At 36.0% G+C, this 23,759-nt stretch overlaps 1 protein-coding gene across 24 annotated transcripts in view; it reads left to right on the forward strand.

Moving 5' to 3' along the window:
* Positions 1 to 11,273: 11,273 nt before the first annotated feature.
* LOC115235047 (sodium channel protein para) overlaps positions 11,274 to 23,759 on the forward strand; it is a 54,709-nt gene continuing 42,223 nt past the window's right edge. For 9 of the 24 annotated variants that reach the window (XM_029806575.1, XM_029806574.1, XM_029806572.1 and 6 more), the window contains exons 1-7: positions 11,274 to 11,405; positions 11,810 to 11,987; positions 14,726 to 14,758; positions 19,027 to 19,182; positions 19,798 to 20,003; positions 21,685 to 21,813; positions 23,658 to 23,749. In XM_029806575.1, the coding sequence (XP_029662435.1) occupies positions 11,841 to 11,987; positions 14,726 to 14,758; positions 19,027 to 19,182; positions 19,798 to 20,003; positions 21,685 to 21,813; positions 23,658 to 23,749 (763 nt within the window). In that variant the 5' untranslated portion in view covers positions 11,274 to 11,405; positions 11,810 to 11,840. Of the gene's footprint in view, positions 11,406 to 11,809; positions 11,988 to 14,725; positions 14,759 to 19,026; positions 19,183 to 19,797; positions 20,004 to 21,684; positions 21,814 to 23,657; positions 23,750 to 23,759 lie in introns of those variants that run through there. The other 15 variants (XM_029806571.1, XM_029806570.1, XM_029806573.1 and 12 more) reach the window with 5 other exon arrangements.

Below are 23,759 nucleotides of genomic sequence, written 5' to 3' on the forward strand. Positions count from 1 at the left end.
TGAATTGATTGCGAAGACAATTGATGTGTGAAATACCGCGAAAGATAATGTCCTGTCATTGTACAATTTTTTTTTTTTAAAGAGAACATCTATATATATTTTTCGAATTGATTAAGAGAAATTTGTTATCGAAATAACATGCGAAATACTCTGCGCAATTTTTAGCCTCGAAGTCAATCAGTCAAAAAAATTCGGAATTAAAACGGATTCAACTCGCAACGCATAATTTTATTATGGTCCGCAATAACCGCGGTCCTTTATCTCGCAGCATACTTGAACTTACAGCAGCTCGACTCGCTGCGTAATCGTGCGTGAGCAGACGTAACTTACGTCATCGTCCATTGAAGATGACACAGGGCCGTACGCGCGCGTCACCATCGGCTTTCCTTTGTGTAACACATAAAGGCACCGATATTCCTCTATTGACGTAACTCGCGCGCGCAGAAGGGGCGAGAATTCCTCGGAGAGGCGGATTCTTTGATTCCGCGCATACTCGCGCGCTCCGCTCGCGGATTCCGCGAGTACAGATGCGTCGCGAGAATAATTGATACTGCCGGTCGCGCGCAGGACAGTGTTTTTTTTTAAATCCCTTAAAGTTTGATAAATCATCCCTCGGCATAAATAAACGATCGATAGAGCGTAATGTCAAGGGTCGCGTCATATGCTTTCGCGCGATCGCCGATCCGTGCTAAAATAAGAAGTTATAGTTCCGCGTTAAGCGGCACGCTTCGAGAAAAGGGGAGTGACAAGGGAAATAAATACGCTCCCTTCTTTGAGCATTGCGCCGAATATAGCATGGGGAGTATTCGATAAGAAGCCTGCGTATAAAAGTTTTGTGCATTTATATAAAAAAACAGTTGACTGATATTTTATCAGCTGATATTATTTTTATTCCTTTTATCGATATTTAATTTAGAAAAAACGAAATAATTGTGTTTTTCATATATTTTTGTTTATAAAATTATGTAATATGTTCTGTTATTTACATTTGTTAGTAGTTGTTTAAATGTAACATATTTTCTCTTTTTTTCTTTGTATGTATACATATATAATTATACGAAGAATTAAGAAAACAAGTAGACAACTTGATGAGACTTATCAGCATTTTTCTTGTTAAAAACATGACAAGAAAGAAATGCTTTATGTAATTTACGATATTGAAATTATTTAGGAAATTTATTTTCTATTAAAACAAGGACAGGTGAAAAAGAAATTGACATGGAATTTACTTTTACTACCTTCCGTTCAGAATTTTAAAACACCCCTAATTTTTAATGGACGATGGTAGATAAGGCCTCCGAAAGTGCGCACGCGCATAAAAAAGAGTGAAAAAGCGAGAGGGAAAGGGGGGGGGTGAGTTTTGCGGGGCGAACGAACGCAACAGGTGCGCTACGCTTCCCTTCATCCGCGTCGTCCTCGAGTACAAGTGTACTCAGACTTGAGTACAAGTGCACCCGAGTAAAGTTCCTTCGAATTTCGTGGACGTCAATAATCCTCTATCCCCCAGGAACGTTTTGTTCTAACCGGCTCGGGACGAACTTTATCGTGTCTTCCTATCCCATTAGTAGCGAACTATTTATAGAGAATACAATGTGTGTCAAGATGTTGAGATATATTCTCATCTTTGCTTGGCCATTCTATGAATGCTATAAATTGTTTTCGAAGACGGTTGGTTCCTGTTCGCTATAGGCATTATTATTATTGATTTAAAAATGATGTCTTTTTGGATCAAATTTATTCTTGGTATAGATATAATGTCTCTTTCTCTTACGAATCCATAAAATATAATATAGCGAGATTTAAATTTAATAAAATTTTGATACTTTTTACTCGTGAAAGAGATAGCTTATAAGAATTCTCTATCTAATTCAAAGAATCCAGCAGTGAACTGTAAATAAAAAATCTCTATATTACAATATATTAATACAATTTAATATACTTTGTATCCGTATAAAAAGATTTTAATTTCTTTTTATATATACGAAAGTAATCGGCTTTAATGGATCAGAGAGAAAAGTATAGAGAGGAAAAAGAAAGAAGCGGAGGAAGGAAAATAGGTTACGGGTAAATTAAAGTATATAGTACACTATGCGGATTGCTTTTGGAACCGCAAGATTCCTATCTGATAGTTTAAAGTATCATTAAAGGTATTTCTCAGTGCAATTTAGATTTTTAACAAAATTTTTAACAAAATCATGAGCATTAATTAGATTGTTATTTATGATAACAATATTAATCTACAACAATGGTTCATATTTTTATTATAATTTTTCATCGCGATATTATTCATGAGAAACTTAGTCACTTTTTGTATTTAGTGTTAGATGCAGAATAATAGCAGATAAGGAATCTTGCGCGATAAAATCATTTACGTGCTCATCTTGTAACATCAACGTTAGACTGTGAAAGATTAATCTTGAAGCAGTATCTGCGCAAGCGAAAGATCGCTAACTTTTAATTAAGTTAAAATTCGAAGAGTTAATCATTTCACTCGCTTATTAATTGATCACCTAATGAGGTTAGCTTTCAAATTTATAACGACATATTTTTTCATCGGAATTTTTCTAAATCAACAATTTTCTTGTATATCCATGTATTTTTCGCATATTATCTCTCCTTGAAAGAGCAATTAGGGCAATATATCTCAAAGGACGAATATGAATTCTGCGGGCGAGAGGGTTGAAACGCGCGGGAATCTTTCGCGATGGGGTGGATTCTTGGAAGCGCAACGCTGGGCTGAACCGTCAAGAAAGTCAAGCGGGCAGGCAAGCGGGCAATCGATCGATTGCCCTCGCACGAACGCATGGCCCTGTTCTCCGCGCGCTATACTTTGCGCCGCGGTATACTTTGTCTTTTGTGGGTCGCGCCAGTGCAGAATGTCGCGCGAGAGCAACAATGTTATCCACAACGGATGATCGTTTTTGCTGCGGGCACGTACGTACGAGTTTACTGCATTTCGTTTCGCGAGATATATATCCCCGTTATAGATTATTACGCGTGGCACGCGTTTTTATCTCACGTGTGATATATAGCGAAAATATCCTTTCTCTTTATTACGAAATTGCCGTTGCTCTCTGCTGCGTTCGTATTTTTTTTTGTTACTAAATTTTTATAGTGCCTAAAAAAGATAAAAATTAATAAAATGCTGACGTAATTATACGGAGTTGTATCGTACGATATGAAAATTTAATACCGCGCGTGCTTTCGTCTGTTTGTCTGACCATAAATAGCTATGACTACTCGGCGATCGTAATTGCTTGACATATACGATGCTTGAACGCAAATATATGTTTACTAGATTGACATAAAATATATATTTCTAGAAAATATATGAATATTCCTTTACTCATTATATTCTGCGAATAATGCATGCAGCATTGTGTGAACTGTATAAAAAAATATTAGAAATTTATCTGCGTATATTTATTCGATTAAAATTCTTTATGTAATTTATGTATTTTAATTCGTTTATTATTGGTTTAGATATTTCTTTATTTATCTAGTTGGGCTATATTTTTGTTATTGATACTTGAAGAGTTATTAATTGAAAAAAAAGAACAATTATAACAGCTATTAATTAAAAATAGCATTATAATTAAGTTGATTTATTATTTATGGAATATTTGAGTTAATTTGCGAGCATTGTTCATCCAATAAACACATTTTTGGATTGCATTTATATTGGTTTTTTCTATATATTGATTTTCTCCGCTTGTTGAGTCAAGCGTTTCATCGAAATCGTGTGAGTCAGACGAGTCGTTTAGACTTGCCAAATAACGCTGGGCACACCCAGTCAACATTATCACTGTCACCACGCCATGTAATTTTCCTTCATTGCCGATATTCTCTCGCTTCGATCGGCTAGTTTTGTCAACCATCTTCTCTATTATATATAAAATAGTAGGTCAAAATATCGAAATATCGCGCGCGTACACGTGCACTAATTAAAAAATTATTTTACGGAATTACGTAAAAAATTCACCGACGAAGACTATTGTCCGCGCGTGTTTCATGGCGTATCGCCATGATGTTCTCGCTAATACGTGGACGTCTCTTATTAAAGGAAAGTAAAAGTAGCACGATGATTCATTTTTCATTCAAAGCACTCTTCGCGCGATTACTTTCGCCGTACTTGAAGCCCGTGCTTTAATATAAGTCTTGGAAGTTTTATATTTACATAAGAATCACTGATTGTTTTAAGAGAATGATTTATCTTCTTCGTATCGAATTTTCATTCTGACGAAAGCCATGAATTGTTTCTACAGAACTACATAAATGTAAAATCTTAAAAACTTGCTTCGTTACAAATGAAAAGACATTAGTATCATAAAAATCTTTACGTATATATATTTACATGAAATATCATTATGTGTGTGTTTTATCATATATTACTGATATTTCAATTTGAACAATCTTAAAATATAATAGACAATTATGTATGTGAGCAATATATCGTTTGAACAGTTTAGAATATAACGGATATAAATTTTAAAAATTTATTTCTCTCAGATCCGATTTACGTTGGCCATAAATTTCTTTTAGATATCTTTCTTACACATACCTATAAAAAATATTGAGTTGTAGAGAACCAGAGGAAAAATAAGCTGTTTGATTAGAAAATCTAATGTACATAGAATTTAAAACATTCTATAGTAGATAAAACAAGTTGATTAGCGAGTGCGTTAATCAATTAATATCTTAATTAGAACTCTAACAGTAATTTTTATTGATATTTAAGTATTATACAGTAAAATTCCGGCTTATCCGCAAATCTAAATCAGATAATATTTAAACAGTAATATTCCAAGTGTTAAAAATTGGAGATATGAAGAATGTGCGTGTTTTTGATAGCCTTAATTGGTTTCTCGCGTAATATAACAGTAAGACGTTGCTGCTACATAGATACGCGTCAATTCAAACAAGCATATAGACTTGTCTAATTTATCACGAGCATTTCTCGGTCTATCCACGTCCAATTACTCTTTTTCTCTCTCTAAGGTTTTACGATGTAAAATGTTATGCTTTCCGTATTGAGATCGCGAGATTTGGACGACGCATAATTGCGTGACGCACGCACGGTGTCCTTTACATTTTTTTCGTTTCCGCACGGTGATTTTTTTTCCTGATTGTCTTTCCCTGGCATTGGCGAAGCCTCGGTACGGCGACGACGACGACGACGGTAGCGTCAGCGGTCGTCGTCATGACAACGTTTTTCCGCAACGTACCCGGCCTGGTTTGTGACGTCACGCGACGTCGGCGTCGCCCCACCAGCCAGCCACCGTCGCCAGCAACTGGAAGGGTTTTCCTCCACGGGGGTAGTTTCCGGTGGCGCCACCGGGTAGGGTCCATGAACATGGCGATGCGATTACGCGTATGTATCAGGTTGACGATTCAGGTTCGTCCATCGGCAAACCTCTTGGTACCAAGAAGACGGCTCAGATCGATCGGCAGCGCGATAATTTTACGGAATTCTTTAGCGTTTATGAGAGAGACGACAGTTCTCCCAAATCAAAAACCACCCTTCCTCTCTATATATGTCATTCAGGAGTAGACCGTGATACTTTCCGGAGGTAACGAGCGACCAAGGAATCGTTAAAGAAAACGTGACTTAAAAAATTGACAAATATTTCTCAACGATGTTATTCCGCGCGTTGAGTTTCGATGTCCGAAAGTTTTAAGTTTCTTCGAATTATACATATTGTATGCCAAACGCAAACATCGCGATTCAAAATTCAAAACTTCTTTTTATTAATAGTTTGTTTTCAATGCAATAAATCAAAAACAGTCCCGCTTTTCTCAAAGAAAGAGATTTGAAGCGTAATTGAGTGTCGGGATACAAACAACTTTCATGGAGAATAGCTATTTATGTATTATATTCTTGGCGCAAGACGATGACGTCTCTCGATATAGCTTGAGACCAATTGAAAGCGTAACGATGTCGAGGATCTTCGCTTCAAGCATCGCGAATAATTTAAATTTACATTATAAGATTTCGTTTGTAGTTATTATATGTCAGCGAATATGACGTACACAGTTTTCATTAAAACGCTGCATCGGGTATCGAAATGGATAGGAAGAAAAGATATTACAGATCAAACGTACCACGTCTCTCTTTTTCTCGCCGAGATATTAGAATTTAAGGTAAATGCTCGCAAAATGTTCGCCTCTTTACTGCAGAGGATTCTATAGTCAAGTGCATCAATCCACCCGGTGCGGATGCACTCCGCTGCCGCGCTGCTTATTCGAGTCGCGTTCGTTCAGTGCATCCGCAGCGGGCAAGTTACTGCAATCGATACAAGAGCTCTCCGAATGAGGTCCATAGTCGCTGAAAAATATTGCATGTCAATAGATTGATTGGATAATTTCAAACCTGATTAGCGATATTTCTGACTAATGTGAACATTTTCTCCTTATAATACTGGTATGCATTTTTTTTGTTTCGTATATAATATTTATGTAATATTTTTTAAAATTCGTATTTAAACAAATATTTCAAATGAAAAAGCTTTGATATCCTCTCTTTTGCAATTTTATATATACATGTATAATATATATAAACTGTGTTTAAAATGGCGAGAATATTAAAGCTATTCCATTTGAAATATTTGATTAAATGCAAATTACAAAATAAAATAATAAAAGAAATAAGTTCAACGTAATAACGATTATTAAATGAAAGAAATGGCAAATATTAGAGCCGAGGCGCGATAATTAGAACGCAGAAGAAATTTTAATATATTACAAAATATTCAATTTCATTAAAAAATATACATTAAGTACAACGTACTGAAATTGAATAATTTGTAATATATTAAATTTTTTTTTGCATTTTAATTATCGCGTCTCTGCCATTTCTTTCACTCAGTAATCGTTAAAAAAAAAAAAAAATATATATATATATACATATATATAAATATTTTTTTGGCGATTATATGAAATTGTTTAAATGGAAAGTTTTTATATCCTGTATTCTCTGCGGTAATAATATTTATTGAACAATCTTTGAAAACCAAGATTGATTTTACGCAAAAGGAAACCAAAGTTGATTAAATCGCTGATAACTGATGCCTGCAGCAAACCATGTCTCATTTCCGCGTGCATGTCAGGATTGACATGGATCGCGCATCGTTTTGTACGACCGACGTCGCGGATGCATGCACTGTGGCTATTTATTGATCCGCAATCCAAACGGGCGAGCGACGCACGGAAAAGCGCCTCGGCATAGTGCTCTTGGCTTCCGTTCGGCATTAATTCATTTGCGATCGTTAATCGAATCCCATAAACCTTCAGTTGCCGAATCATATCTCTTGATATTGCGACCATATCGAATTTGCATGAGTTCCCAGTTATTTTGCATGATCTCGGACTTATGAGAAATATAAATTAAAAATGAAACCACCAATGAATATTTCTCTGCACCAAACACATTCTTAATTAGTATTAAAATGTTTCCCTCTTTTTGTATCCTTTATCCGCTACTAAAATTTTACATTTTCTTTTCCATATTTGATATTCTATGTTATATGCTTGGCATTTATAACTCACATTTTGTATTCTTTAGCTTAACATTCTCTCTGTCTCTTTCTGTTTTCTTAATGTCTATTATATTCTTTTCAAGAACTGATAATGCATATTTAACAACTTTTCAACTCTCTTATTACACATATGTGCCTTTTTTATTTTATTCGAATGAAAATGTGAAAGAAAGAAAGCATTATTTCGAATAAATCCAAAGTTTCATAAATATGAAACGAAACGAAGAATGCATCTGCGTTCCGGTTAGCAAATACAGAGGTTGGAAAGAAATGAAATAGAGAGATAAACGGAAAAACAGTAATTTCTTTTAGAAAAATTACTTGTTAAACCTGGTGTAGCCGGTCGTTTCCGTTACCGCGTATAATTCTCGATGAAGGTCGATTTGACGCAGATATAGTTGACCTCATTTCTTCTTGCTTCGCACGCTGGCAGAGTGCCGCTTTTTATTGCAATTCTATATCCGTGAAATACAACCCACGATCAAGCGCACATTCAATATGTAATAGGAGAAATCGGCTAATTATTTCGCGGCTTCTATATAACTTTTCTCTTAATGATTAATTACAGAGCTTTTCTATGGCGTTATCTCGTGTTCCGCGCTTGTGACTGAAAGGCCATAAGTCAAGTCGGTCTAAAAAATATTATTTTAACGAGTTCCTCTTTCGAGTAAAACGTGGTGCGCTTTCTGGTATAAAATTCCAACTTTGATGTAAACGGAGATGTACAAAGAGTGTAATATCTTTTTTCTTTTTACAAAAATATATTTGTAGATTTTAGATACAAGATTGGTAAAATAGAAGAGAATGAGAACAATTCGAAAAGTTCCATTATAATTTCGAAACGTTCTTATTTGTTTTAAAAATTTTTCATAATTTTATAAATTGAAGAAAATAATACCCCTATGTGTGTGTAATAAAAGAGCTGTTATTATTATGTTCTTTTGAACAATTGTTAAAATTTTTTTTTCTAAGCAAACAAAATCACACATATCTCGCGAGTACAATTGCGCAAAATTTACATTATCGTCAATCTAAAGCCGCCATGTGATGAAAAAGAAATACGCATTAAATGATTCGAGACACGCGATTCGCGTCGACCGTCTCGTGACGTTGTCGTAACCCATCGATTTCCCTTGTATCTCTTGCCAGCTTGTTATCCTTGTAAACAAAAAAAAAAGTAAAGAAAATCTACAGTGCAACTCCAAATAATAAAACGAGATATACGCTCGTGTTAAAGATAGCGTCGTTGTCTGCTGCTGGTGCTGCATCCATATTGAAATGGGAAATAAGCTTGCAAGAATATTGAAATAAAAGTGTTGCCGACTCTCTTACTTTATCTTCTTCTTTTTGCCTCAGAAACAAGATGTAGGTTTGTTCTACTTTTGCGAGTTATTCTATACAGAGATACGCTATCGTCAGCTAAGGATAGACGAATGTATGGTTAATGTAACGAGACAAAAGAAAAATCCTTTTCGTCCATATCTACTCTCGCAATTAGTATGAGAATATAATTGGATTAATAATCAAGTTAAAAACACTGTTCACATTTTGCGAGTTGTAAAATTGCGACATTAAATCTTCTCGATTAACTTTATGGAAATATAATTTAATAGAACACATGCTTTATTCTGTCTGAGAAACATGAATAAAATTTAGATTTAAATGTTTAATTAATTTATCCGCTTTCATTAATTAAGTTATGTTATATGTTTCTATGTTTTTATTTATATCATTTACAATGCAAAAATTGTGATAAAAATATTCTACATAAAAGTATAAGAAATAGAAATAAAGATCAAGTATCATACAACTTGCAAAAAAAAAAAAAAAAGAATACAATGGAGCAATTAACAATTTCACGAATGATTCCGATTTCTTTTTCTTGATAAAAGACTCGTTGCTCAAATAATCGTTAAAAGGAAGAAGAGTAGAGAGATATGATATTTATATTATAAATACTTCAATCTACAATACGCTGTCAATTCTTTTAGGAATCATAAAATCTCTACAGAATCTCTCTTGATATTTCTACAAAAACAGCTTGCAATTTGTGAACATTATATTTTTAATAAATACAAAAATCCAGTGTATAGAAATGATTAAGAAGAAGAAAATCATAATCATACTGTAATTATCGTACAAACTTGTATAAATATCCACAAATTTTGAAGTGTGTCTACAATCACGTGGAATCAGTTTCTCGATCGTTTTAACAAACAGAAGTTCGATATGAAAGAGTAGCGGTGTAAATATGAGCGAGTGGAGAGAAAAGTTCCGTATTGAACACAGACCGCCGACCCTGCACGCGCTTCTTTCACTGGCGAGGGAGCCCTTCACTCTTACTTTTCTACTGCGTTGCGTACCCGCCGGGCCAGGCGCTCGGCGTCGCCGCCGTCGCCGAGGCACGAGCGTGTGACCGAGTTTCGGTAGGATGATGATCGACCGCGCGAAACTCGGTCAAAGACCACCGACACCTTTCCGCGGCTTCGCTTGTGCAGATAGCGGTACGCGATTCGCGCGATAATTCCCAGCCAAAGCCTCCTCGGAGCGTCTCCATGCTTGGAACGAACGCGCGCGCGATCCTTTATTTCCGCAACGCGATATGTAAATTGGCGTCAAGCGCAAAAGTCGTCTCATCCGTCATGAAGAAATTAAGTTTCGAGTTTCGCCTCGTCTTGTAGAATGCAATTCTCCACGGTTGAAATAGAGCCTTTCTCTCGAAAGATCTTATCTCACAAACATGAATGTCAAATATTTTGAGCGTATTTTACATGTAAGTATGACGTAAGTCATACAACATTCGTGTCGCGATGTTGTGCATATTTTATATAGCAGATCTTAATTTCGGAATTTATGAGAGAGAAGCAATTCAGATTTATTTAGTCTCTCTGTTCTTGTTGCAGATAAAAATATCGACCGACTCGAAGACTAGACTATGTTATTTCGGATAACGGATTGATCGCACCCGTCGCTTCATTCACACGTGAGTATGCATTAATGCGTTCCGTTTTGTAGTCCATTTGCGGAAGTAGCTTGCATTCCCCATTTATTTCACCGACATTATCCAGCCTAATGATTCTCTCCCGAGAGAGAGAGATATTTTCACGATATTCTAAGAAATACTCTGTTCACGCTGCTGTAATTAAAAGTTACGTCAGGATTGACAAATGACCATATATAAATTTGAACGTATCTCTCTTGCTGTAGTAATTTTCTTAATTTATATCAGCGGAAAATGTCGCAAAAACAAAAATTGATAACGCGACCCGATGTTTGCGCTCTTCTAACAGACACATATCTGCGATCTTATCGCAACGTAGCGCTTCTTGCTCGACTTCTCTTAGGTCGGACATGAAAAATCTTGGTTCGCGTTGGACGGTCCCCGACATAGCACGCACTGCCGCAGCGCGTTCGTCATTTCTCGTCGCCATTTCGTTGGAACGAGATTCAGGTAGCAGCAGCAGCAGCAGCAGCAGCAGCAGCAACAACAAGAGCAGCTTGAACCGCAACAGAAACAAAGCTAGAAGTAGCGGTAGTAACGGCAGCAATAGCAACAGCAGCAGCAGTATTCGCTTGACGGCGATCGACCAGAAGAGGAAGAGCAAAAGCAACGGCGGATCGGCAATCGACGTGCTGCACGGAGCGCATTTATCCGTCCGAGCGTACGTAACGGCGCCGTGTGACCGCATCATCGGCACGACGCGTTCCGAATCGACGACGCCCAGAAACCGGCCGCAGGTAGCCGGCAAGTCGAGCCACCCTCAGCACCGGACCCGTCGTCCCCGTCAGCCGCAGCAGCAACTCTACTACCCCCCCGCATCGTGGGACACGCGCACACCACACTTCAGGAACTGTTAGCACCGATCAAAAGTGAGTCTCCGCGTATCTAAGAGATATCATCCCTTTATCTTCACCCTTTACCTATTATAATGTTTTTCCCGTATCTTTAATTTATTTCAAATGTCCCATCACAAAAGAGAGTTTCGATATTACACTTTATTTTCATATCTTAATTATTTTTGTATCTTACTTTTTTTTTTATATCTTTTTTATCTTTATTTAACACCATCGTAAAGCCGATCCAATTTATTGATTTGCGAGGTATATAATATCGAGTTTTGAATCACAAGTGGATGTTAGGCCTGTACTTTGACATAAATCGATATATCGATATTATTTGTCTTGGTATCGTTCGAGTTCTTTTTTGTATTCTTTTGTCTTTGCGTATTGTTATTGTTGTTTGTTACGATTTTATAATCGGGGCTCTTTCGCAGGAAGGTGGCTCAGCTGTGCGCAGCCTAGACAATGTCCGAAGATTCTGACTCTATATCAGAGGAAGAAAGAAGTTTGTTCCGTCCGTTCACGCGGGAGTCCTTGGCAGCGATCGAAGCTCGCATCGCTGAGGAAGAGGCCAGGCAGAAAGAGCTTCAGCAGAGAAGAGCCGAAGGCGAGGTATGAACGCGGCCGTGTGTGATACACGAACGCGTATCTTTCAATTTTTCTCGCGTGCGCATTAATTATATCGACGCATAATTGATCATGTGCGTATACTTGTGTAGGACATCCCTTGAGTAGCGTCAAATAAATTACGTGATACGATGACGATCAGGCATTTTTTTATCCTTTTAACTTCAAGGATATTGACACATATTTGTACATCAAGGTTTAGTATATGAAATCTTTTCACGAATAGTCAATTTTAACGCACAATGGCCATGTAAGTGTACATTATTTTTTCAAAGATTTCAAACATTTTTCAATTCTTTTTCTGTTTTGTTTAATAATTATAAATATATTTTGAATAAATATAATTGAAAAACAAGATAAAATAATTTTTTCCGATTTCAATAAATTACTTAGATCCAAATATCGATTAAAACGAATATTTATTCTGACGCTGCTGATTTTCCTGCCACAAGTTCGTGCCCGATCGATTAATTTCCCTACGTAATCCTTTTCGTTTTTTTTGTACGTATTTATATAAATGTATAAAGCGAGCGATATGTAACAATAAAATTTTAGAAGTCTTGATGCGCGAAGAAAAAATAGCATTCGCTTAACGTGAAAAAATTATGCAGGTGATCTTACAAACTTTTGAAGAATTCGTTTTTGAATCTTCATCAGCCGATGGCCAATGCGCCCACAGGCGCTTGTATGATATACGCTAAAAGTTCCCCATTAATTGCCACTCATACTTAAGATCTTATCACGTAATACTAATTCTTATAAATTATAGTCGAGACGAGTAATGAACAATTATAGGCAATAATAATATAATAATCTTGGAGATATCTTTTTTCGAAAAAGTTTTTTCTAAAAATGCATTCTTATGAAAGAAATTTAATATATTAAATTTTAATATTAAAAAGGTTGTGGAGGCAAAACAATTGTCAAATAAAATAGGTCAAGAATAAAATGGATAAAATGCAGTTATAAAAATATCGAAATCAAGATAAACAAGCAATAATATCACATTTATATATTTAATAAACAATCGATTCAATCTACCTGAACAAGCAATATACAAAAATAATAAAATTTACAATACGAGATAAAAGGATTTTTTATTGCAATTTAATTTCAAATATTTTTGCTCACTAAGAAGCATCATGCTCATATCTATTACGAATTGATCGATTTTAAGTATGAGCCGCGTCTTGATTTTCCTGTGCCTAGCTGTAGCGCCGTTTGCGAGATCTGTTTTCTTCCGATATATTCGTCCGACTGCAACAAACTCACCCATATTCCTCCCCATCCGACTGTCGCGTTGATTGCTCGCTTGATCTATCGCCAATGTAGTGAGGATGTAACTATCTTTATCGAGACGACTATTTAAATCCCTATTTGTTTATATATATATATTTGTCGTCGAGCAATGTATTGTGTGTGTTATGGAAGATATGCCACGTACGCGCGAAGCTCGATATATGTCTGCAGTGTCACTTATCTGTGCCTGTTTATCATATATGTATAATACATATGTACATATGTATATATACACACACATATTATATATATACATGCATATATACGTTATTTATGCGTGGATACCGCTCGTGTGTCGTGGCTCTCTCTCTCCGTTCGTCTTCCTTCGCCGCGCTCTCGTGCTAAATGAATAACCACGCGAGTGCCGTGCGATGGAAGACGGTATGATTATCGCCATAGGAGGAGCGTATCAATGTACCAAATCCAATGAACGAGCCCTTTACATCCTTATAATTAGAGCTCCTAATTTGCCTCCGGCTGTAATAGCGGCACCGATAAATGGAGCGGATTTATTTATTAACCTTCCTTCTCCTCCTCCTTTCCCTCTTCGGGTCCATCGTTCAACATTGATCGCGTTGTTTGAAAATTACTTTTGCAAAAGGAGCAAATCCTCTCCTTCTATTGCCTCCTTATATTATACTCCAGCGATGAAAGGTCAAGGAGAGAACGAGGGAAAAGCGAGATCGAGACTGGATTATCATCGATCGTCTGAGTCTTAAATGAGTCTTAAAAATCTGAGAATATATCGTAATGCTTTTGCAAATTTTTGATGCGTTGCAAAATTTACAGATTATCTGGCACATTTTTGTACAGACGGATTATTTTTATTAATTTTGGGATATGCCATATGAATCGAGTGTTCGAAGCATTTTTTTATGTTTGACGTTTGTTAATTTCGATTTTCCAAACAAAAATATATAAAACATTTAAGAGAACAATGTAAATTGTTTTTGTTTTATAAAACGGCTTATCAAAACCAGTTCATCGAAGAGTCTCGAGAATCGAAAAGTATCTTTCCTAATCGAGTCACGTTTTTTCCCGACAGTTAATCCAATCTCGATCGAGATCGATGTGCTTGAAGAACCCTCTTTCCGGCTACCTGATCCTATGTATTCCTGTCGTGTTCTATGTCGTGATGTAAACATAGTGTGTTTTTTCCCCCATCATCTATCCTTTTGATATGTTTCTCTCTCGCTCTTTCTCTCTTTCTCCTTTTCACTTCTCTATCATTTATTCATCCAATCCAGCTCGTATTTATCCGGAAACTGCGAATCGTGCCCATCTTACCGCGTCGCGCGTCTCTTCTTTAAGTTACTGCATATTAACATACATTTTTTTTTCCCCCTCTTCTTTATTCATATCCCCCGTATTCTCTGTATCTCTGTGTGTATATAACGACTGTTTCTCCATTTCTCCAATTTCAGGGAGGTTATGGACGGAAGAAAAAGAAAAAAGAAGTAAGACGTTACGTCACGCTAAGTAATACCGCTCTCTATCTCATCCGACTTCTACCTTACTAACACATATACACGTGCACACACATCACCTACGCCGACCACATACATCCGTATACATATACATACATACATATACACACTATACGAGCACACGCACACAATCTCACGATTTCTCTTCACTCGGCAGCATTTTTGGCCGATCGATCGACTAGACACGCGTCATTCACAGCCGGATACCACATATACACATATACGATATAATATACATACTTGTTCACATTTTGTGCAGGGATTGAAAGCAAAAATAATGAACTTTTTAATTTCTCGAAAGTCGAAGAATTCAATGTTGCGAGCAATTTCATATCTTTGGAGCATAAGTCACATTATATTTGCGCGCTGCAATTTATTTTACTTAAAATAAAATAAAAACTAATAAAAATTGTATGATTTTTATGTATTTTTATTATTAACTTTCTCTTGAATTATTTTAATTTTATTAATCTCTTCTCGCTGATATTTATATCATTTAAATATATTCGTTTAGGGAATTTTATGAAAAACGTTTGTATTATCCATTATTATCTTTTTGAGTTATAAAATAGAGAGGAACAAAATATATTCGTGAAATAATAATTTCACGAATTATTCTGCCAATAGCAATATCTTTATTGGCAAATTGTTCGCGACAGTCTTGGTATAAATTCTAACTTTTACGTTTTTTGAGTTTAATATTTTTTTTAAACGTCACTATCAATTCCGAAAGAATCTGCATTCACCGGTTTTAAACGGTCGCGAAGGTTTTCAATCCCTGATTCTCTGCGTGCCACGGTGTATATCGATTCCCGAGCGTCATCACATCCCGAATCGATATATCGACGAGATACCAAAGATGTGCAAGTTTAATCCGCGAAGCATTGAATTCGAAATGTTTTGATTAATTAATTCGGGGAACTATTCTTGGCGCGAGAGAGAAATCGCTTACGCGATATCTCAATGTCGCGGACATTTCGAGTGTCTTTCTTATCGTGATCGCGAGTAATCCTTCTTCTGGGTATTACATCGTGGACGAAAACATTGTGCGGTGAAGTCTTACTGATAATATTGCACACACGACACTCACATACAGACACACAAACGCAATACAAAGCAGCGTGCTTCTATATATCGCCCCTTGTTTGTTTGCAAATACACATTACACGTTCCTTGGCAAGTGTCTTGACGTCTTACAATCAGAAGCGAATTATGCTTGCGCTTTAAAACGCGCGACTTCTTCTCGAAATATTTATCGATCCCAACATGTCTGTGCTCTAAAAGCGCTTTGCACGAGAGCTTGGAATTAATCATAATGAATGGCAACTGAGTTGTCATAATATTTAAACTCGATATATTACAGTAAATAGAAATATTGAGTAAATGAGTAATGTGTATCAAGCATATCCTTTTGCAAATATAACAGAATTCTGATAAGTTTCTTGAAAAGCAAAACGACATCTTATTGAAGCTGTTAAACCCAAACTTGACTTATCAAATTTGATAATGATTTGTTTCTAAAAGCTATTTGGAGTATACACAAATATGCATGTATTCGAAGAAATAAACAGAAATGTGCCATTTCTAACGAGAAATACGAGTACGATCTTAAAAAGTATGATCGTCGAGAAGCACCCAAAGTAACGCACAGTAATATGACGACATAAATATTTCGAGCGGAGGCCACGCGGTCGCCTGGTAAAACGCTTTTATATAGATTGTACATGATGTACATGTATAACGCTTGCGCTGACTTCTTTCCTTTTCTTTCTCTTTTTTTTTCTTTTTGAATGAACTGGCGCTCACTGGCGTTGCAGCTGCTTTCGAGCGAGCAAAGTACGCGAGTCGCGTACTACATGATGACGCGATAACGCGATGTCTTCTGTAATCGTTTTGATTTATTGTTAGTCGCATATTAGGAAGTTATATATATTCGCGCGAAAGGTTTTTCCATGCTCCGTTTAGACACTTTGGAAACGATATTAATCTTCGAGGCGCCTCCTCGGCGGCTCGTATTTTCGTCGGGAGAATCGTCTGACAAGGCGTCAAGAGTTTAGCGCGAGAGGAACGAAAGCTCGGCTTCCTCGCGTGACGTCTCGCGCACTCTGCTTCTAAACACATCCGTCTCGTGGTCGAATCCAAACGCTGGGACGGAATTTTTCATGATCGAATCTATCTTCGGGATTCGACAACGAGCGGAGATTTTTTTCTCGCACGCACGAGCACGCTCCGCAAGAGAATTTTCCCGCGCTGAGAATCACCGACGTAAAACACTTGGCTTACGCAAATTAGTCCTAGTCAACTAGATCGTACACACTTTAGCGTAGACACCTTTATTAGGGGTGTAGGACACACTCGCCTCGAGTTTCGACACATAGTTTCGCAAGGAGATCTCCAATTAGAACATTTTATCGCATCGCGATGGAACCGATTCTATCGTTCGCGAGATTTCTATCGCATTTTGCGCTTTCGCCGATGAGAATATCTCGACGAGATCGTTTAGCGGAGTTAAGATCTTAAACTCGTCGCGCATAAATTTACATAAGCGTATAAACGCGGACTATATAAGCCGTCTTGAGCGATGTAGGAGAGGCATACTTGACGGCTCCGGATAAATGAAGATTATCGTGCTCTATGCCATAGCGAATCGGATAGAAAGAATAGAGCTACTGTGTCTAGAGTTAAGCAATATTAGTCGAGAGTCTCAGCATAGAAAAATAGAAATAGTATTTATAATTACGAGACGACTAGAGAAAGAGATTCGAGCCGTGGGCCAAAGTCGAGCAGATCGCATGGTCCTTCCTCAGGTTCGTACGACCCGAATTTGCTACGTACGCGAATATATTAATCTTTTATTATACATAAGGTTTTTGTTTTTCATATCTATTGCCGTGATTTATCGGTTAGATAATTTGGCTAGATAATTAGCTGTAATAATAATTTTTTAAGTATTCGATCAGCGATCGTGGAAAATTCAGTAAGTTTAATTGGGAAATCTAACTGTAGGAAAACGAGATTTTTCTCTTTAACGCGCTCCAACACATGAGAGTGTTGCAAATATATAATTACGCTTATTATATCACTTTCATTAGATTTCGAGATTCTGTTTCGTGATAGGCGATGACGCAATAGAGCGTACAAAAGCTCATCTAAAAGCGGGTTATGAATAACTGGTGCACTTAGAAAAGTACGCGGATGAATATTTCCAAAGGAGCGATTTGTTCGAATATTCATACGATTGAATATTTCATGTTTCATATTCCCGTATACGAGAAAGCCAAACATGGTGCCGTACGGTTTTTACTCTTCTATACGATCAAATTTTATATATTTCCGACCAACATATATATTCTCTCATAATACATATCTAGGGCGTATAAATATATGTAATACTTTAATGCCATATTTTCTTTTCTTTCATTAATCTCGCGTGAAATATACCACGATAAAAAACAGAATATTAACTTTATAGAAGATTACGTGAGTTAACAAAATTAGTAACAAACACGTAACGAGATTTATACTTTTTCTTGACAAAAAAAAAAAAAATAGATATTTATATATACTAGAAGTTTCTTATGTAAACATACATATTTTTAACAACTTTTTTTAATGCTTTTTGGTTATAACTTTTAACGAGAATAATGAAATGTTATTGAAATATATACAGTCGAAAATAAATTTATGTACATCCTGTACAGTCATGCGGCACATTACTATCGTCGAATGTGGAAATGCAAATGCGTATACAGCTGAATCTATTGTCTGTTTAATTTACGGTCGAGGAAACGAATACTTTTTGGAGATATTTATATCATCTATTGTGTTCGATTATATAGTGTTGCTCTTCGAATATGAAATGTGATATATGTGATGGCCCAATTTGATCTTCCGTGCGAGACTTGCGCTCCCGCGTGAAAATAATGAACGCATTAAAAATTATCATTACAAAATTTAAAGCGCGATACGGGAGAGCGAGGTCAATCTTTCTTTTTTCTACATGTCAACGTCGTATCTCTAATATATTCGCTAAAAGGAATGTTACAATTCTGCTCGAATTCTGTTCTCGATAGAATTTGAATTTCAAATATCTCTTTCGTATATTTTTAATTATTCGCGGTAATAGTTCTTTGCGAGAATTCGAACTTCATTTTGCGCGAGCGAAAAATAGCCGTGATGACGATCGATGACGAAACAATTCGCGTATCGAAATAATCTTACGAGCATCTCATTCGCAGGTACGGTATGACGACGAGGATGAGGACGAAGGTCCTCAGCCGGATCCGATGTTCGAGCAGGGAGGGCCGATTCCGGTCCGAATGCACAACGACTTTCCACCCGAGTTGGCCTCCACACCTCTCGAGGATATCGATACCTTCTACCACAATCAAAGGGTACCCAGGCATTGACGCATTAATTAGTTTAATTCTCTTGGAGAGACTGAGTTTTCGCGAGATGCAGAATATTAGAGAGCGGCCGCTCCGCGTCACGGCTGCATCTGGCACAGTTATTTTCAAACTTTGGCTTTCAAGCACGTAATTGCTTTGTGTAACTCTTTTACAACTTTAATGGCATGCGATAAGAGCCATATTATATATACATAGATATCTGAAGATCTTGTTATAATTTAAGCCTGGGCACATATAGATCTTTGAAATTATGAATTCAAGAGAAAATCTATTTTTCGCGTAATCTTGATCGATTTTTTCACTTGCGATAAATTTTATATCATTATGTTCAGAAAAATATTCTTATTGATTATTAAATCAAGATGAATTATATACACATTGATACGTCAGAATCATTAACATCACTAGGAATTATTTTATATTTATAAAAAAAGTTATATTTATATTACATTATTTTAATATCAACATTTTTGCGACATACAATTAAATACAAAAATCCACGAGCACAAAGCAATTGAAAAAAGAGTACACGTTCTTTCAGTTGTATTATTTGGCGGCTGATATCTGACAATAAATTTTAAAATACGTGTTTGTTTGCAGACCTTCGTCGTCATTAGCAAAGGAAAGGACATATTCAGGTTCTCAGCGACGGACGCGATGTGGATGCTCGATCCGTTCAATCCAATACGACGGGTGGCCATTTACATATTGGTCCACCCGCTCTTTTCCCTCTTCATCATCACTACGATATTGGTTAACTGTATACTTATGATCATGCCCACTACGCCCACCATCGAGTCCACCGAGTAAGTATCTTTTGCTGTTCTCATCTGCGATCGATAACTCTGTCGAGAATTGATGAGGAAAGGAGAAAAAGTTATATAATTACAACGAGCGAAGTGTCAGTCAAGTTTTTTTTATAAAAACTGTAATTATCGGAAAAGGTCAAAAAATAATTTTAGATACTCGGATGAATCTATGAAATACATTTCGAGATACTTGATTTCGTATTAGCGGCGTCATTGATGGTATTAAACGCTCGATATAAAACAAAATACGCTAGCGATTGTCACGGAATTATTTAGATATATTATTTAATATTGTTCATTTCAATTGTGATTAATATACCTAATTTCAGCTTATTTGTTTTCTTTATTATTTTTCGACTATAGTTAAAGATATTTGTATTTAAAGAAAAAAAACGGCGTAGCAAATAAATTATATTGTCGCGTTTTGTGAATGTAAGCGATATAAGAAGTAAATCTATAGACAAAAATATCTGTTTTTTTAAATATACAAGGACAATACTCACTTAAGCTTATCCTTAAGTGACTGTAAATTTACGTAGTTTAGCGTACCAATAAGTGCCTAAGCTGGAGATGCGTTTATCATCGTCCATTATTAAGCTTCTTTTGATTTTCATAATTTTAATTCATCTATCAGTTAATACTTAGCTATATTTAGCTATTTCGATATCCATTTAACTGGGGAGAATCTCATCGAAGGCTTATGGCGATCACATGTGTGTTGCAAAAAAAAATAGATATTTTAAGTATAATATTCTACGTGTTATAGCTCTAATATATGAGTAGAGACTGTGATCAATTGTATTCCGTTGGTAAGTTTTGTACTAGTCTAGAGGTAGCATTTTAGAAGGGGATGACAGGCAAATGATGACGCAAATGATTCAATCAACTGCAAGTTTTTGCGGACGTAATTTTCGCGAATTTTGCAAAATTTCAAAAAATAATCTAAAAAGATTCAAGAGTGAGCCAGCAAATATCTATTATCTCATTCTAATATCATTTCTATTATATGTTTATAATTGTTGTATGTTAGCATCGACGCGTCAAATGTAAAGAAAGAGAATAGAAAATTTAAATTTTATTATTTTGTGCATTTTATCGTGTCTTTTTATTGCATTTATGCGACAGATATATGTGACGACTCTGTCCCAAATGTGAGAAAATATGTTTTACAAATTCGCTATGAATAATTCATTCGCGTGCACCGTGCCTGATGATGCGAACATACATGATAGTTCATTTATATGTTGATAGGCGATAAAAAAAGCTAATGGTCGGAGATTATCGCTGAATAGATACGATTAGTCTCGTTAGCCAAAAATTAATATCGTGCAATTTAATAAAAAATTTCTTCGCTCGCATGTATATGTGTGTGTTTTTACATTTATTAAATAAATTTGTTATATCATTGTGAAATTTACACATTATAAAGGTACAATAGCAGATACGTGTCCACTAATGATACAACAAAATAATTAACTTAATATGAAAGATAATTGTAATAAGTTTGATGTAGAAATGTTATTATATAGCGATAATTATATGACCATTCTCGTATTTTGCGAGAACGTTTTTTGCGCGTCTTTTTCAGCTGCGATTCTAAACGCGCTGAGACAAAATAGATAACAATCACGATGTAAAACGCACTTAAAAAGCTGAGTGGTGTGTTTGTTGTTTTCAGAGTGATATTTACGGGCATCTACACATTTGAATCCGCCGTTAAGGTGATGGCGAGGGGTTTCATTCTGCAGCCTTTTACCTATCTTAGAGATGCATGGAATTGGCTCGACTTCGTAGTTATAGCTTTAGCGTGAGTAGTTAAAACTTATTTTTCTTAAAGAAAGGAAGGGAGGGAAAAAGAGACAGACTAAGAGAGCGAGAGAGAGAGAGAGAGAGAGAGAGAGAAAGAAAGAGAAAATAAAAATAAAACATAAAAAGACGGACGCGAGTACGGTTTTTGCCCATCATACTTGATAGAGTACGATGGATAAAAAAGGGACAAAAGGATCGTCGCCATTTTGTCGAGGAAAAGTCATCGTGGAGATCCTGCGCATACTAATGAAGGTGTTCAAGACTATCGCTTTTATCTTTGTATAAATTATATATCAGGCTAATTACTTTTCGTAGCAAAAGATGTCGATATCGAAGGTCAGAATTTTTATCGTACCTTTATCTTTTTCAGAAATCTAAAACTGGCTTTCCTAAAATTTACGATGATCTTTATACAGAAATTCTATTTATAAATCATTTTAATAGTAAACAGAGTGAAAAATAAAAGATAATTTACTGGCTATTAACGTAATTAAAAAAGGGAAGGATTCCTAAACATATATTATATATATACATATATATATATCGCGATTGCGACGACAATCATGGTAATCGAAACCAGTTATTACAGTCTTTGTATATAACGTTACCTTAAAATAGCGACGCGTTTTATCCACGAAACGTTAATTAGCATCAAGTTAGATCACATTCCAGGTTACGACAGTAGACTACACTTCGCTAGATCCGTTGAGTACGCTAACCGTAAGACTTCCGTAGCATCTCAATTAATATTCGATCTTTGTTCACATCACGCCCCATCACAATACACATACCTACAGACACGTACGCGCATACACGCATACACTCTGGGGTATATTTATATATTCTATAGGTACTTAAATTAGTTTACACCTAGATAGGGATAGTATTATTTCTTATCTATTAGTGACTAATTAAAGGAGAGTTTATCTATTATAATTGCCATCGTAATATGTTGATTAGACATTAGTATTTTTACGTCGAGTCGATTAAGTCAGTTGACTATATATAATTGTTGTAGTTTTTAGTACATATCTCTATACATACATTCTCTTACTTCAGTAATTGTTTATAGATGATTACGATTACGTGTATATTTTATTCGATATGCGGGTATTCGACTGCGCATCGTAATATCGCCAATCGCGTGCCACGGGATTCAACAATTTTCTCACTGTATTTGCAAAATCGTTCATTTTTTTCAGAATAACATTTTGCTTTCTGTTATTCTCGCGACGAAGCTAAACAACGATATCGGAAAACGATTACGGATTTCATGTTCTACTTCGAAGATTTAAAAAGCGCTTATATTAGAACTATAGCTCATGAAATTTTAATATCGCAAACTGGAACTTTGTTCCAGTTGGGAAGCTGTTTGTTCTCTTCGAGATTCCTGTAAATTAAGGACTTAAAGGCGTTAAAAATTTATTTATTTATCCATTGACGAAAATAATTTTTTGAGACGAATAGAAATACAGAATGTCGAAGGTATAAAAATCAAAAAAATTTTTTTAAATTAAGAAAAAATAACGCAATAGTCGCGTAATCGATTTTTGCTTTATAAGTTTGCTTCAAAGGGAAAAGTTATCGATGAAAATAATGCAAATAATCTTGGAATCCGTGGCAAGCGGCGCACGGCTGTGTTACATTGAATCGTGCATGCAGTAATAGCTACCTTACGGTTTACATTGCAGTTCGTGCAAACTTTTTGGTAGGCCATAGGAAATGTAGCGAGTAAGCGTTTGCGTAATTACCACTCTCCCCCGCCCCGATCTCTTTTTCTTAACTCGTTTTGTCTTTTTGTTTGTATCACTGTAATGTGTGTGATGTTCGGGTGTATTGCAGTTATGTGACGATGGGCATAGATCTAGGCAACCTTGCCGCTCTCAGGACATTTCGAGTCCTCCGAGCCTTGAAGACTGTCGCTATTGTACCAGGTATGCTTAG

Source organism: Formica exsecta, unplaced genomic scaffold (assembly GCF_003651465.1).
Source record: "Formica exsecta isolate Colony F162 unplaced genomic scaffold, ASM365146v1 scaffold21, whole genome shotgun sequence".
NCBI classification, from domain to species: Eukaryota; Metazoa; Arthropoda; class Insecta; order Hymenoptera; family Formicidae; genus Formica; species Formica exsecta.